The sequence below is a fragment of the Dromiciops gliroides genome, chromosome 1, assembly GCF_019393635.1.
Source record: "Dromiciops gliroides isolate mDroGli1 chromosome 1, mDroGli1.pri, whole genome shotgun sequence".
Taxonomy (NCBI): Eukaryota; Metazoa; Chordata; class Mammalia; order Microbiotheria; family Microbiotheriidae; genus Dromiciops; species Dromiciops gliroides.
In genome coordinates this window covers 143625541-143642721 of record NC_057861.1, presented here as the reverse complement: position 1 = coordinate 143642721, position 17181 = coordinate 143625541, and the positions used below count along the sequence as shown (strand labels likewise).

At 36.2% G+C, this 17181-nt stretch overlaps 1 protein-coding gene across 1 annotated transcript in view; it reads left to right on the top strand.

The window, feature by feature from the left end:
* POP1 (POP1 homolog, ribonuclease P/MRP subunit) overlaps positions 1-17181 on the top strand; it is a 39112-nt gene that overhangs the window by 3548 nt on the left and 18383 nt on the right. Inside the window, exons 3-9 of the mRNA XM_043979174.1 lie at positions 7131-7280; positions 12111-12287; positions 12468-12643; positions 14017-14265; positions 15420-15507; positions 15903-16090; positions 16900-17150. Of these exons, the coding sequence (XP_043835109.1) occupies positions 7133-7280; positions 12111-12287; positions 12468-12643; positions 14017-14265; positions 15420-15507; positions 15903-16090; positions 16900-17150 (1277 nt within the window). The 5' untranslated portion in view covers positions 7131-7132. The remainder of the gene's footprint in view (positions 1-7130; positions 7281-12110; positions 12288-12467; positions 12644-14016; positions 14266-15419; positions 15508-15902; positions 16091-16899; positions 17151-17181) is intronic.

The following is a 17181-nucleotide window of genomic DNA, read 5'->3' as shown; positions in this document are numbered from 1 at the left end:
ATATAGTGTTTCACAATAAATCAAATTGTGTACAAATGTGAACTGTTATTATCACTAATATCAGTATTTTCCATTCTTCCATTTTTGTTTCATAACATCAAAATTTAGTTATATTTCAGTAGTCAAAAATAGTCCAATAATCTCTTTTTACTGTACATAAAGAATTGAAATAGTCTATTTTTACCTCTTCCTGATTATTTATGTAAATGGAATCCTTTTCACAGCCTATAAATAGGTCAATTTTAAATGTAGTTAGCAGAATTCAACAATACATTATTTTAAAAAATTTTAAATTTTCCTCAGTTACATGTAAAGATATTTTTTGAGTTCCAAATTTTTCTCCCACCCTCTCTTCCCTCCCCGCTCCCAAAGCCAGCAAGTAATTTCATGTGTTATACATTTCTGTCATCAACAATATATTATTAACAGGAAACACACTTGAAATATAAAGATTCATACTGAGTTAAAAATGAGGGGGCAGAACAATTTATTTTGCTAAGGTAAATTTTAAAAAGCAAGGGTAGCAGTCACCTCAGAAAAATTATAGTAAGGAGCAGTTAGGTGGTGCAGTGGATAAAGCACTGGCCCTAGATTCAGTAGGACCTGAATTCAAATCCAGATTCAGACACTTGACACTTACTAGCTGTGTGACTCTGGGCAAGTCACTTAACTTTCATTGACCTGCAAAAACAAAAACAAAAAACAAAGTGAAAAGTTATAGTAAAAATTAGCATGGTTAAAAGAGATAAATAGGGAAACTATATTATACTTAAAGGTTCCATAGATAAAGAAATCTTATCACTATACATATGCTCTGAATGCAATAGCATCTAAATATTTGAAGGAAAAGTTAATTGAATAACAGGAATAATCAGCAAGAAGAGTAACAGGGAACCTTAGCATACCTTTTTTTAAATACCTAAACAGATTTTTTTGTTTTTGTTTTTTAAGTGAGGCAATTGGGGTTAAGTGACTTGCCCAGGGTCACACAGCTAGTAAGTGTTAAGTGTCTGAGGCCGGATTTAAACTCAGGTACTCCTGAATCCAGGGCCGGTGCTTTATCCACTGTGTCACCTAGCCGCCCCTAAATACCTAAACAGATTTAACCAAAAGATAAATAAGAAAGAAGTCAAGGACCTGAATAACATTTTAGAAAAGTTAAATATGATCGGTCTCTGGTGATCATTGATCATGAATCTTGCTGTACATGGCACCTTTACAAAAATTGACTGTGGTGCCTAGGGTAAAACTTCTTAAACTGTGAATCGCGACCCCATATGGGGTCACATTCATGAACAAATCAATGAATTATGTACACAACTTGAAAAAGTTAGAAAAGCAACAAATAAAACTCAACTCAAAAATGGAGATTTTACAAATCAAAAAATAGAAAAGCAAAATTGAAAGGAAAAAAGCCATTGTATTGATTTAAATTTTACAAATCAAAAAAGAGAAAAACAGATTGAAAGAAAAAACCCATTTATTGATAAAACTTGAAAGTGGCTTAAAAAGAAAACTAATCAAATAGATAAGCTTAGCTAATCTGATTTTTTTTTTTACAGTTTACACACAGGGGTGTTTATTTTTTAAAAAAATTTTTTCTGATTTTTATTTTTTAAAAAGAGTGGAAGACCAAATCATGAATATGGAAAAAATGAAAAATTAGTCATGAAGAAGAAATAAAGGACATTAGAAATTATTTTTGCTTGATTGCATACTAACAGAACTAATAAATGGGTGAATGCTTATAGAAATATAAAATACCCAAATTAGTAGAACAATAAGTAGAGAATTTAAACCAGTTCATAAAAATAAATTGTACTATCCATAAAAGTGAATCTTAATGTTTATTCAAAGAACAGATTATTCTAATGTTACATAAATCATTTGCAAAAATAAGGAAAGAGATCCTATTAAATTCTTTCACATCTGAATGAGAGATACAGCAGAGAAAGAAAATTATAGCCCAATATTCCTAGTGAATTTCATTGTAAAAATCTTGAGTAAAATATTAGCAAAGAGGCTACAGGAAAATATTGTTTTCTTTTTCTTTTTTCTTGTGTGTGTGTGTGTGTGTGTGTGTGTGTGTGTGAGACGCGATTGGGGTTAAGTGACTTGTCCAGGGTCACACAGCTAGTAAGTGCCATTTGTCTGAGGCTGGATTTGAACTCAGGTCCTCCTGAATCCAGGGCCGGTGCTTTATCCACTGCACCACCTAGCTGCCCCCTACAGAAAAATATTTAAGAAGATTGTACACTAGGACCACCTTGGATTTATACCAGGAAATGCAAAAGGTTGGTTCAGCATTATGAAAAATATAAATATAATAGACTACATTTACAACAAAACTAAGAAAATCTCATGATTACATAGATTTGGATAAAGGTTTTTACAGCATTCATAATAAAGGGACGTTCTTAATAAAGCAAGTCAGGTCTTATCTAAAGAACAAGCATTATCTGTAATTGGTTAACTAGTGATTTCCAGTGAGAGCACAAATGAAGCAAAGATCGCCATTGTAACCATTATTATTTGATACAGTTCTACAAAAACTAGTTATAAGCAATGAGTCAGCAAGAAAAAATTTAGAGTATGTATAGTCAAAGAAGAAACAGAATTATTGCTTTTTGTAGATAATGTATTTTAGAGAACCTAAAGATTAAACTACAATTTAGTTAATCACTTACACATAGAGGTAGGATATAAAACAAGCCCACAAAAATCATTAGTCGTTCAGTGTATGACCAATTAAACCCAACAGGAAGAGATGGAAAGAGAAATTCCTTTCAGAATAACTACAGAATGTCACCATCAAACAAGTACCTCCTACATGCCTGGCACTGTTCCAAGCGCATGAGGATACAAAAAAGAAGCCAGGATGGGGGCATGATTCAGCTGATGGAAAACGAGGAGTAAGCTGGAAAGTTCTGAGCCCTTTATAAAGGAAGGCTGTGGAAAGCATTTATTGCACTGCCCTCTAGCCCTCCAGTCAGAGGGGAAAGGCAGTGGAGAAGTTGCTGAATATCAAAACTGAGTTAATCTCCATGGTAATGAGATTTCGGGTGAGACCTTATCTTGGGGTAGGCATGATATTTGAGGAGTGGAAACCAGGCAGAAGCTGATGGAAAATTCGAATGTATGAAATTTAGGAATCCACCTACTAAGTTGCATGGGAATTATATGAAGACAATTGCAAAACACTTTGCGATAAAAAGACTTAAAAATTAGAGATATTAACTGCTTATGATTTGATTGGTAATATAAGAACAGCACTGCTAACCAAATTAATTTATAGATTTAGTACTATACCAATCATATTACCAAGTAATTACTTTGTAGACCTTGACAAAATACTAAAATTAATCTGGAGAAACAAAAAGCCAATTGGTAAATATTTATTAAACATTATGTACCTTTTTGAAGCCCTAGGACATGTAAAGAAAAATAAAAAGCTTCCCCCAGAGTTTACATTCTAATGGGAGAGACAGTATATATAAATCAGTAGATAGAAAATGAATGTACAGTAGATGAAAATTAACCTTACAGGATTAACCAGGAACCTCAAGGGGAATAATAGAAAAAAATGGGAAGGAAAGAAGGGTTGTGGGGGAGTTGAGTACCAGATCTCAGATTATAGACTACAAAGAAGTCATCATTAAAATGATTGGTTGCAGATTAAAATATAGACAAGTTGATTCCTGGAAGAGATGATGTACACAAAACCCCAAAGCAATGGAATAGATGAATTTGATGAATAAATTCAAGAACATTCAATTACAGGGATAATCAACAGAAACTGCTAGAAAATCAGTCTCGCAGAAATTAGGTTTAGACTAACATTTTACACATTTACCACAATAATCTCCAAATGGACACAATCTAGATGTGAAAAGTCATGTCAGGAGGAAAGGAAATACTTTCACAGCTATGGTTAGGGGAAAAGTTCTTGATTCAGTAAGGGAATAGAGAAGATAGAATAAACAATTTTTTTTTTCCTCAGGGCAATGGGGATTAAGTGACTTGCCCAGGGTCACACAGCTAGTAAGTGTCAAGTGTCTGAGGCCGGACCCGAACTCAGGTACTCCTGAATCCAGGACCAGTGCTTTATCTACTGCACCCCCTAGCTGCCCCCAACAATTTTGATTGCATAAAATTGAAAAATATTTACATAAACAAAATCAGTGCAACTAGATTAGAAGAAAAGTTAACTGGATCTAATTTTTCTGATGAAGGTCATTTATGTTATAGAAGGATTTGATGCAAATATATAAAAATAAGAGCAATTCCCCAATAGATAAATGGTCGAATCATTCAAATGGAATTTTAAAAAAATGCAAACTGTCAGCAATCAAATGAAAAAATACTTCGTCACTAATAGTAGGAAATTGTGATGGGTAAATGTGTATGGTTACCCTATCTGTCTCCTTGTGGGAAAAGCTAACTAAGACAACATTTTAACAGTTTAGGTATTAAACATTTATTAAAATATATTAGAGGTTAACAAAGAGAGAACAAGAATAGAAAAACCCTAACTGCCTCAACCACTCCTAGTTAAGTGGCCAACTCCACAAGTTTCCCACCACCAACTGACAAAACCAACTGCCTCACACAGTACTCAAGCTGATTGGTTGAGAGGGGTCTCAAGTTGATGTGAGGTAACTTTGGGACACTGAACCTTAGAAAGGTCAACCCATGCTCTCACAGCAGGGGGCCTCTGGTAATAATATTCTCACAATATTCAGATTAAAACAATTCTGAGATTCTGCCTCATTTCCATCAATCAGATTGACAGCGATGAAAAAAATGGTTAATGACAATTGTTGGAGGAATTGTGCTGAGTTGGTGGAGTTGTGAATTGGTTTGGCCATTCTGGAAAGACATTTTTGAACCTATATGCCCCCAAACACTACTGCTATATTATATATAGGTATGTACTCCAAAGAAATCAGAAGGAAAGGATCCTTTGCAGAAAAAATATTTGTAGCAGTGCTTTTTGTTGTAGCAAAGAACCAGGAACAAAGAGGGTGCCCATTAGTTGGGGGATGTTTGAACAAATTATAGTATATGAATGTTAGTATTGTACAAAATGATTTTTTTGGGGGGGCAGGGCAATGAGGGTCAAGTGACTTTCCCAGGGTCACAAAGCTAGTGTCAAGTGTCTGAAGCCAGATTTGAACTCGGGTCCTTCTGAATCCAGGGCTGGTGTTTTATCCACTGTGCTACCTAGCTGCCCCCACAAAATGTTTTTGGTTTTTTTTTGGCAGGGCAATGAGAGTTAAGTGACTTGTTCAGGGTCACACAGCTAGTAAGTGTCATGTGTTTGAGGTCAAATTTGAACTCAGGTCTTCCTGAATCCAGGGCTGGTTCTCTATCCACTGCGCCACCTATCTGCCCTCCAACAAAATGATTTTTTAAAAAAGATTTTCAGAGAAACAAGCATTTGGATGAATTGATATGAGTGAAGTTAGTAGAACTAGGAGAACAATTGATGTACATGGAAAACAACACTATAGGTAGGAGTAGCTAGGTGGCGCAGTGGATAAAGCACCAGCCCTGAATTCAGAAGGACCTGAGTTTAAATCCAGCCTCAGATACTTGACACTAGCTGTGTGACCCTGGGCAAGTCACTTAACCCTCATTGCCCTGCAAAAAAAAAAAAGAAAAAGAAAAAGAAAAAAAACCCAACATTGTAAAGGAGACAACATTATAAAGGAAAACAATTGAAAGCTAAGAGATTTGTGTATAAGGTGGTCTCCATGGAAACCATGGGAAAAATGAGGAAAGCAGTGATAATTATACCAGGAAAAAAATTGATTTCACAAAGCATTAAGACACTTAAAAAAAATAATGGGAATTAAAATATATAATGTGAATTAAAACATCTCTGAAATATCACCTCACTTATCATAGTGGCAAATATAACAAAAGGAAAATATCAGATGTTGGAGGGGATGTGGGAAAACTGGGACACTAATCCACTGTTGGAATTTCAAACTGATCTAACCATTCTGGAGCGCAATTTGGAACTATGCCCAAAGGGCTATAGAACTGTGCATACCCTTTGATGCAACAATACCACTGCTAGGTTTATATCCCAAAGACATTCCCCAGAAGAGAAAAAGACCTATTTGTACAAAAATATTTACAGCAGCTCTTTTTGTGGTGGCTAAGAACTGGAAATCAAAGAAATGTCCATCAATTAGGGAATGCTTAAACAAGCTGTGGTATATGATGGTGATGGAATATATAAGAAGTGACAAGTAGGATGCTTTCAGAAAGGCCTGGAAAGACTTATATGAACTGACATAGTGAAGTGAACAGAACCAAGAGAATGCTGTGCACAGTGGCAGCAATATTGTTCCATGAAGAACTGTGAATGTCTTAAGTATTCTTAGCAATACAATAATCCAAGACAATCCCAAAGGACTAGTGATGAAGCATACTATCCCCTCCAGAGAGAATTGATATTGAGTGAACACAGACTGAATGAAGCATGTTATTTTTTTACTTTCTATCATTTTATTTTTTTTATCCAAGTTTTCTTATACAAAATTACTAACATGGTAATGTTTTACATAATTGCATATGGAATACCTATATCTGATTGCTTATCATCTCAGGAAATGGGGAGAGGAAGGAGGGAAGGAGGGATAGAATTTGGAACTCAAAACTATAAATTAAAATGCTTATTATTTAAAAAAAATTAAAAGTAAAAAAAGTTGTTCATACATAATATTCATATTGTAAACATTTTTGTTCTTTGTTCAAGTTCATAATAATAAAGAAAATTTAATAATTTAAGTATAGTTAACATTTAGTTAATAACTATACTTTGCAAACAATAGCATGTGGATAATATGGAGTCTTTTGCTGGAAGTTCCAGTTCTTTGAATAACCTTATTGAACTAAGTAAGTACAATATTGCTGTTTTGCAAAGAGAAGTATTAAGAACCTAAACATTTTCTCTATCATCACTTTGGATAAATTATTAATCTTTCATTATAATATTTGTATTGTCGAATCTAGTTTTATGGATCATTCTAAGTAAAATTATTCTAATATGTGTTGATTTTTGATGTAAGGTCTCACTGCCAGGTCTTATGACAGTATATGGATGCTTTTTTTTATAGAAATGTCTAATGCAAGAGAAAAGAAGCATGCCAAGAAAATGAGAAACCAGCCAACCAATGTGACCTTATCTTCAGGTTTTGGAGCTGCTGATGAGAGAGGAGTAAAGCATCATAATGGAAATGAAAAATCTTTACAATATCAAAAACAAGGTATTGGTTGTATACTTCCATTTAGATTGAATTGTATTTTTACCTGATTGTTTTGGTAGCTATTACACAAATAACAAATTGCCTAAACCGTACTGCACTCTTGAGCTTGCTTTTGTACTTTTTTTTTTTACCACAAAACTCTTTAAAACGGTAAAAGGAAAAAAAAACCCCAAGTGCTATGAGATGGAGATATGGAAATGTTCTTTTTTGATATTTAAGTTTAGAATAAAATAATAAAATTTTAAAAGATGAATGACAAAGTATTTTAAAAAATAGAATAGTTTTAAGAAAGGGGTTAAAACCTATATCATATTACTTGCTGTTTTGGGGAGGGAGGGAGAAAAATTTGAAACTAGAAATCTTATAAAAACAAATGTTGAAAACTATCTCTAAATGTAACTGGAAAATAATAAAATATTTATATGGAAAAAGGAAAAAAAAAAGAAAGTGGTTAAAGAATAGTAAAATGCAGCAGGGGTCAAAGAGGGCTGGGCCATAGGGGAGAAAAATTCTGAATTTGGTAATTAATTACCTTTTTGGAGTGAGATTATCTCTAAGATACCCTCAGCTTTGTAGGGCAAGATATTCTTGGTTGTAAATTTCTCTCTTTTTCCCTTGGGAATATTGTATCTTAAGATCGCTTATTGTTTCAAGGTCTTGTGTCATCCTGAATTTTGTTTCTTTGTATTTGAGTGCCTTATTTCTGGGTATGGTCAGCATTTTTTCTTTGACATGGCATCTCTGGATTTACTTTTCCTTTGGGCTTCCTTCTGGAGTTCTCCATTTCATTGTTGGAGTCTTAATATCGCCTTCTGATTCTAATAGATCTGAGAATTTCTTATCTATGTCCAGGATTTTTTTAAAAGAAATTATGGTTTTCAGTAAGTCAGATGATTTTTAGATTATCTCTGATTGACCTGTTTTCCAAATGTGTTATTTTTGATAAGTTATTTTAGATTTTCTTCTATTTATTAATTCCTTTGATTTTGTTCTAAAATTTCTTGTTATCATGGAGTCTTTGCTATTTTGGTCTCTTTTAGTTTTCAGGAAGTCCACTTCTTGTATAAGGTTCCTTCTCTTGCTTGCATCATCATAGTTATTCTCATTATCCTTTCTCTTTTTCCCCTTCCCCTTTTTTTAAAAGAAAAAAAAGATCAGTACAACTGATTGATACATTGAAAAAGTTTGAAAATGTGCAGTGTGTAATGCCTGAGGACCTCTCACAGAAGACATGGGCTAGGGGTGTTTTATCTTTTTGTTCAAGTTCTGCTTGATTGGTCTTTATTATTTTGTTACTTTTTCTTTTGTTTTTTTGCTATGTTTTTGTTCTGTTTACATTGTATTTACCATGTAGGTTGTTTTCTTGGCTATCTTTGCTTCAGTTCTTCATCACTTTATATAGCTATTTCCATGCTCTTCTATACTAATCATGCATATCATTTCTTACTACAATTTCTTTAGCCATTCCCCAATTTAGGGGCATCTGCTTTGTTTCCAATTCTTTGCTATCACCAAAAGTGCTGGTATAAATATTTTTGTAGGTGTGAAGGCTTTCTTCTTATCATTGGCTGCTTTAGGGATATAATCCCCATAATGGACTCTCAGGTTCTCAAAGGGTATGGATATTTTAGCCAATTTATTCGCATAATTCTAAATTGCTTCCCAAAATAGGTATATCATTTCATAGTTCTACCACAGTGTGTGCCTCTTTTTCCACAGTCCCTCCAATATTGACTTATTGTCATTTTTAGGATCGTTTTTACCAATTTGTAGAGTGTGAGGTGAAACCTCTGGGTTGTTGTTTTGATTTGCATTTCTCTCATTAACATTTTCTCTTCTAAGTTGCTTATGTACCTTCTAATTCTTTCCTCAAGAGCTTTTATTTCATTTTTGATCTCTTGCTTCTTTTGTTCTAGGTATTCTTGTCATCCTTTTGGAAAATCCTTTTTTTTCTGCTTGCATTTGTTATGGTGTTATATTTATAGTCATTTTTGATACTTGGATGGTATTTTCCTTGATTTATCCACCTGTCCAGTTTTGGTTCCTTGGTTGGACTATTTGCTAGGGCCAGCTAGGCTCTAACATCTCCTCCATTTTGGGTGGAGTTTAGCCCTGCTTCTCTCACCCTGAATCTCTGTGGTGTCTCAGAAAGGAGTGAATTCCAGAAATGGGGAACAGCTAGTGAGGAGGGCAGGTGGTCTGTCTTGTGGGATTGACAAGTGGATGAGGTGTGAGGAGGCCCAGATGGCAGGCTGGGGGCAGGGAGTTGGGGTAGAGGGGCTTCAAGTTTCTTTGTTTTTTATATGAATATTTTATTATTTTCCAGTTACATTTAGAGATAGTTTTCAACATTTGTTTTTATAATATTTCTAGCTTCAAATTTTTCTCCCTCCCTTGTGGGGGCCAAATTTAATATAGGGCATGTTAATTGAGTGACTCACCGTAGTACTGGAGTCCCGGAAATAATGAGGGCCTTCTGGGTCCAAAGCTCCCTCCCCTCCAAACTGCCTTTTTAGATATTTCTCCCAGGCCAATAAGAAAGGAGCCTAACAGCCTCTTTTCCACAAACAAATCAGGTTTTATTAATGGGAATAAAATAAACAGCAAAAGTGAAATTAATAAAATCAAAGACAAGGGAATAGGGAAAAAGAAATATGGATAATCCCCCTAACTCTAACCTAAAGTCTATATAATCCCCAAAGTTGCTTCCAGTTCAGCTAATTCAAAAGAGCAGGGTTCGTATATTAACTTCACCACCTGGGGTCCATAGCTTCAATGGAAAGCGACCAGGGTCCGCAGGACAAAAACTGCTAAGAAAGAACCTCTTCTTGGCTCCTGCTGCAGCTCGCACCATGGAAAGAAAGTTACTCTGGAAGAGCCTGAGCTCCCCTCAGCGAGTATTTACTCTCCCTCCCCCAATAGGGGAGGTCCTTCAAAACTGCCTGTGGAGAGTGGTTTCTCCTGCTGACATCAGCAGCATACGTCACTCAGGACAGGCCAGGTGTGGCCCATCTCACTCAGTCTGCCAAATTCCAGTAATCTTAACCACACCCTCCCCCTCCCCAAGGCAGTGAGTAATCTGATATAGGTGATATATGTACAATCACAATAAGCATATTTCTATATTAGACATGTTATGAGAGAAGAATCAGAGCAAAAAGGAAAAACCTCAAAAAGGAAAAACAACAGAAACAATAGAAATAGCATGGTTTGATCTGCATTCAGTTTCAACGGTTCTTTTTTTTTCTGGATTTGGAGAGCATTTTCCATCATGAGTCTTTTGGAACTATCTTGGACCATTGTATTATTGAGAAGAATCAAGTCTATCACAGTTGATCAACACACAATGTTGTTGATACTGTGTACAATGTTCTCCAGGTTCTGTTCTATCTCACTCATCATCAGTTCATGTAAATCCTTCCAGGTTTCTCTGAACTCCACCTACTCATCATTTCCATTACATTCATATACCACAACTTGTTCAGCCATTCCCCAGTTGATGAGCAGCCCCTCAATTTCCAATTCCTTGCCACAACAAAAAGAGCGGGCTTCAAGTTTCAATCAGGAGTTAGTATTTTATTCTGCAGGTGATAGGAAGCTATCTATCTACTCAAGTGGATGAACAATAGAGTAATATAGTTAGACCTAGACTTTGTGGGGTCAAAAATTGTCCAGTCTACAAGAAACGCCACTGAAGCAGAGCTCTAAGCCAATAGCACTTTATTTAAAGGTATATGACCCCCCTCTAATGAAGTGGACCTCAGATCTCCCTCATGATCAGAGGTGCTCCTGGTCCCAAGGACATTGTTTTTGTAGGATTTGATACCTGGAAATTCTGGAGAGGCAACACAAAATACAAAATCTCATTGGTTGATAGCCCTTGTTTTGAGGGCCAGAAATGTTGTATCAGCCCCCAAAATAATATATCGTTTTGGGGGTCACAGGTTTGTCGAAGCACGAGACATCTCTCATAAGATGGGCAAGGCAAGAGTCATCTCTGGTGACTAAGTGGTCATAAGATGGTCACCTGTTCATGTTGGACAAGAGGGAGTAGTTCAGAGGTACAAAATAACTTGAGGACTTTACAAAGCACCAAGGCATCACACCCACTCTGGGTTTAGATGCGCAATTTGAGCAAAGCAGAATGGAGATATCTTTGTTAACATTCTTGTGGTTGTGCAAGTAACTGGTAAACAAGTGGGGAGCCTTGGATTAAAGTTTGAGACCTACTATAAGAACCGATGTTATCTAATTAGCCCTATATGGTTTATGTAAAATATCAAATGGATTAATACTGATTAGATATAGTAGGGCTCCAAATGAATCATTCTTCACAGCTTTATGAAGAACACCTCGTGATTGACAATGGTCAGTCACCCTCCTTTAAAGACTTCGAATACAGAGGTTCTCATCACGTCCCAAGGCGTTCCATGTTTGGACAGCTTGTAAATTCATTGTTAGGAAGTCTGTCCCCAATCTGCTTCTCTGCAGCTTTGACCCGGTGTTCCTAGGTCTGTCAGTGGGGGGTCTAACAGAACAAGCCTCATCTCTCTTCTACATGATGGCCTCCTAGTGTTTGAAGGCAGCTAGCTGTATATCCCCTGTGACTATTTGTACGTGCTTCATGTGTCCTGACTGTAAGCACCCCCGCTGGGCTATGGGGGCAGGCATCTTGTCTCATTTGTCTTTGGGTGTGCCTTATAGTGCCTGGTGTTTTGTACTCCATAAATATTGTTGGGTGATTGATAGCTTTTATGCCTGAGATATTTTAGCGCTTTTTAGTTTCATACTAGATAGTGTTACTTATTGTTTCCTTTTTGAAACTCTTAGAGCCCCATTCTGGAGCTCCACAGCATCAGCAGCCAAAATCGACACACGTACCTTCTGAACCTTGTATGAATGAACAGCCTTCCAAGGGTCAATGCAGAGGAGAGAAGGGCAAAGGACAAGCAGGATGGAGAGGAGGGCACCCAGGTGCTGCTCGGGAAATCCCCAAATATATAACTGGTAGGTGCCCTTAGGGAAGTGGACTACAGCACATCTTAGGCAGGACGACTTAGGGAAGTTTCGTTCTGCTGCTAAAAACTCTACCTTTCCTTTGGTCTTAAAGAATCAAGCAAATAAAATGTTTTGTGGGTATTTTCTGTATCACCTTTTTGCATTCTAAGAGTGCAATTTTCTTTGTAGCGTCTACTTTTGCACAAGCCCGAGCTGCTGAAATCAATGCCATGTTGAAGGCAGTGACACAGAAATCTTCCAATTCACTAGTGTTTCAAACTCTTCCCCGACATATGAGAAGAAGGGCCATGAGCCATAATGTGAAACGCCTTCCCAGAAGACTTCGAGAGATTGCTCAGAAAGAGGTAGGACTTTAATACAGCCATTTATTTATGGGAGAAAGGTGTCCACGGATGTGGGGTTTAAAACACCAGGAAGTGTGCGCCTAGAGGCTTTCTTCATTCCCACCACTTTGGATTCCATTTGTCCTTAATCCCCCCTCTCACCCCCATCCTCCAGTCTCTCCCAGGAAACACAATCTCAAAAATTGCTTCAGCTGTGGTACTCACACCTCATCAGTACCCTTCCCCTCTGCCGCTTTGATTGTGGAGAGCTGGAGGGAAGAGCAAAAAATTCCTCCCAAAGCCTCCATTGAAAGTGGGCCCATGGGGGCAGCTAGGTGGCGCAGTGGATAGAGCACTGACCCTGGAGTCAGGAGTACCTGAGTTCAAATCCGGCCTCAGACATTTAACACTTACTAGCTGTGTGACCTTGGGCAAGTCACTTAATCCCAATTGCCTCACTAAAAAACAAAACAAAACAAAACAAAACAAAGAAAGTGGGCCCAGAAGCCCAGCCCATTCCATTGCCTCCCAACTAAACTGCTGCTTTGGACTCTGCCATCATTGTGCCTTGGTACAGGGTACCCTTTTCTCTCCCCACCTTGCTTTTCAGTTTCCTTTTGTGTGATGTCTTCCCATCCTAAGCTCCCTGAGGGCAGGGACTGTCTTTTTCTTAGTTGTATCCTCAGCATGGAGCACGGTGCCTGGCACATCATTGCTCTAACCAGGAGAGAACTGGGTATGCAAGACTGGAATTAATTCATAAGAACTAAGAGATTGGATTGGCCTTTGAAGCCTTTTTTAACTCTAATATTCTTTCCTAGATGTGGCAGAGTAGTTCCACTGGGGAGAATTTAGTTGGCTTTCAAGTTAGAAGGCTGAATGTTTTAAGCCTGTGCAAGTTTAATTAGCTTTTTCCTAATCATCTTAGGTTTGAGCATTTTGAGATCTTAAAAAAATGGTTTGTTTTCATCACAAACGTTCTTTAGTCTGGTATTGCTCCAGGTTATTAACCTAAATTGTGTTTTTGTGTCATAAGCAACATGCTTCAAAATGGATAGCATTAGATTGTCAATGAGTAGCCTGCTTGCAGACAGTTATTTCCCCCTTATGAACTAATTAATTGTGATGACTTTGGTTTTACTAGAAGGAAAGTGTTGGAGAAAGAAAACATAATTTTACTTGTCATCTTTTATAGTGTCATATCAGAAAATGCCACAAATTAAGAACAAGACAAAAGCTCTGGCATATATGAGATATAAGAAGTAAAACTTGAATCCCAAACCTCATGGTTTTGAATTGTACAATCTAACATTGTTATAAGATGTATTAATCACTGTCTTATAGTGAGATTTAAAAACTACCTCTGAAAAAAATGAATGTTTTTGACAACATAGGCAGAGAAAACAGAGCATCAGAAGAAGGAACATTCAAAAAACAAATGCCGCAAGGCTCGGAGATGTCACTTAAACCTGCTCTTGGAATTTAACCGGAGACAAAAAAAGAATGTGTGGTTAGAAACTCACATCTGGCATGCCAAAAGATTCCATATGGTGAAGAAATGGGGATACTGCTTAGGGGAGAGTCCCACAGTAAAGAGCTATAGAGCTTCCTACAGAGCAATGACAAAGCATTGCCTCCTTCAGGTATGATGCTGGACTTTCATTTACTTTGCTTTTGTTTTTATTTAATGTTTTCTGAGACATTTTTGGGGAATTAATGGTATGGCAAAACCTCATTGACCAGCTAGTTTGAACAATGAGTGGACTCATCTTCCCAAGTTCAAATCCAGCCTCAGACACTTACTAGCTGTGTGACCCTGGCCAAATAATTTTACGCTGTTTGCCTCAGTTTCTTCATCGTAAAATGTGCTAGAGAAAGAAATGGTAAACCACTCCAGTATATTTGCCAAGAAAATTCCAAATGGGTGGGTATATGAAGAATCAGATACAACTGAAAACAATTGAACAACAACAAAAACTATTAGTTTGGACTCTGCAGATTAGAACTAGTAACAATTGCTCTTTTGTATTTGTACCTGATTTATTTTTTAAAGCAAATTAATGGTACATATAAAATTGCAGGGATTTTTTTGTGTGTTTATAAGTGATTGTGTGTGTTGGGGGGTGTATAACCAATCAGTTGGTTAATTTTTAACTAACTTGAACTTTTAAAATTCTTTTGTATCAATATTGTATATTGTAAATGTTGTAAAGTACAAGGAGTATGGGGTAAAAATAAGTCATTGCGAAAAATAAAGTCTTCTCAAATTCCCAAATTTTGAATAAATATGTCGAGTGTATGCATATGCAAGATGAGTATCTACTGAGCAGTTGCTTCATTGTTTTTACTTATGTTGAGTATATTCTGGAGGGTTAGGTGGGAGAAATCTCCCTTGAAGCAACAGCCTTCTGATACCCTATGTAGAGAAAGATTTTGTTTAATTGCTTTCCTTTGCATCTGTTATTTCATTTGATCCTTAAAATAACCATGTGAAGTAGGCAGCATTGCTATGATTTTCCAGAGGTTTATAACACAATGTACATCACCTTTTAAGTAGTAAATTGGAATTCATAAGTGTGAAACATTTCCCTGTCATTAATTGTACAAAAACATTTACAGATGCTAAGTTGAAACCTTTTCAGAGTGATAATTTATAAACATAATGAAAGCAATTCATCATCTTGAGATTTTAGAATTTTAAGACATTTATATGCTTTTACCTTTCATTGAGTCCTACTTCATCAGAAAGTCCCAAACCTATCTTTTTAACTCAACTCTTTGTCACTTTTGTGTGCAGGATTTATCGTACTACTGTTGTCTGGAGTTAAATGGCAAAGAGGAAGAAATACTAAAGGCACTGTCTCGAATGTGTAGCATAGATACAGGTAAGAATTGTCATGTAACTACACAGCTTACACAGGATACAGCTTCAATTTGTTTTGAAGAATAATACAAAAAAATTAAATCAGTCCTTTTTCTAACGGAATTTTAATGAACAGCAGCCACCTACAAAGATCTTTTAGACCACTGCTGAGAGCCAAGTATGTTTGTATAGCTCACCTACCCTGGTTGTACACACAATTGTGGGGGGATACAAAGAAAGATGTGAAGAAACATGGCTTCTGGTCAATGCTAAGAGAACTGATAGTCTAAGGAAAGCTGTGATAGCTGTCATATTGTTTCTAATGCTCTTACCAGAGTGAGTTTAGGCAAGGAGATTATACTAAAAGCATCTTTTCAGACTGCAATAATAAGGATACCGTACATCTCATTGCTTTAGGACTCACTTTTGCAGCAGTTCATTGTCTGTCTGGAAAACGGCAAGGCTCTGTAGTCCTTTATAGGGCTGATAAATATCCTGAAGAAATGCTTGGCCCTGTTACATTTATTTGGAAACCTGAGGGTGGAACTGGTAACACTCCTGTAAATAGAAAAGTGTGGTTATGGACACATCCAACTCTCAAACAGGTATAATTTTTTAATTTTTTTTTTCATTCAGTATAGAATAATGCTTTTTTAATTTATTTGTTTCAGAATAGTGTCTGTTGGAAATAGGTACTACAAAAACTTGGGATATTTAAACACTCCTGGCTGAATGTCCTCTATTTGAGTATATAAACAGAAACCAAAGCTGTTTTATAGGATAATAAATATTGACTGAAAAATAAGAACTGATTTTTTCAGCAATAATTTAGCTTTTAAAGAAGATGGTTAAAATCTGCCTAGTTTGGAGATTTTTTTTTTTTTTTTTGCATGGGGCAATGAGGGTTAAGTGACTTGCCCAGGATCATACAGTGTAAGTGTCAAGTATCTGAGGCTGGATTTGAACTCAGGTCCTCCTAAATCCAGGGCCAGTGCTTTATCCACTGCTCCACCTAGCTGCCCCCAAGATTTGTTTTTTAAAATAACACAAAAACGCAGATTAAACAAAATCACTAGTATTAGGGTGCAGAATAGGTGCCATTTGGAGATAAACCATTTTAAGAATGTTGATGTTTTCTTCATTGAGTTTTTTCATGGTTTAGCAGGTACTTTTTCTTCCATATTCTCATTGTGTTCCCACTTTAAAATTGCATTGCTTATTTAAGCTATTCAGTATTGTCTGGTTCTTAGTTCAGATTGTTGAAACTTGCATAAAAATACTTTAAACTTCCTAAAGGATACATAGTATATGTTTATGTGAATTTTAACAGAAATATTACTTAAAAATAACAAATTTGCTCAACTTTATAATTTTAAATTAACAATGAAATGTTTTAAACTAATTCTATCCTTAGGACATATTAATGGAACTAAAAATAGTATGTCAGTGTGTGCAACCTCCAGAAGCAGCTGCCTCTATCCCTGAAGTAGGTTTTATACCACATGAAGAGAAACGCCACATTAAACAGACTGAGAATTGCAAGAAAAGAAAGAGAGATGATGGAGAAAAAAATACAAATCCAGTGAAAAAAATTGTGGGTGATGGAACTAGAAATCCATTTCAACCATATTCGTGGACATCCTCAACTACTGGCATTGTAGTCAGGTATATAGCTGCTTTATCCTAATCTCTTAGG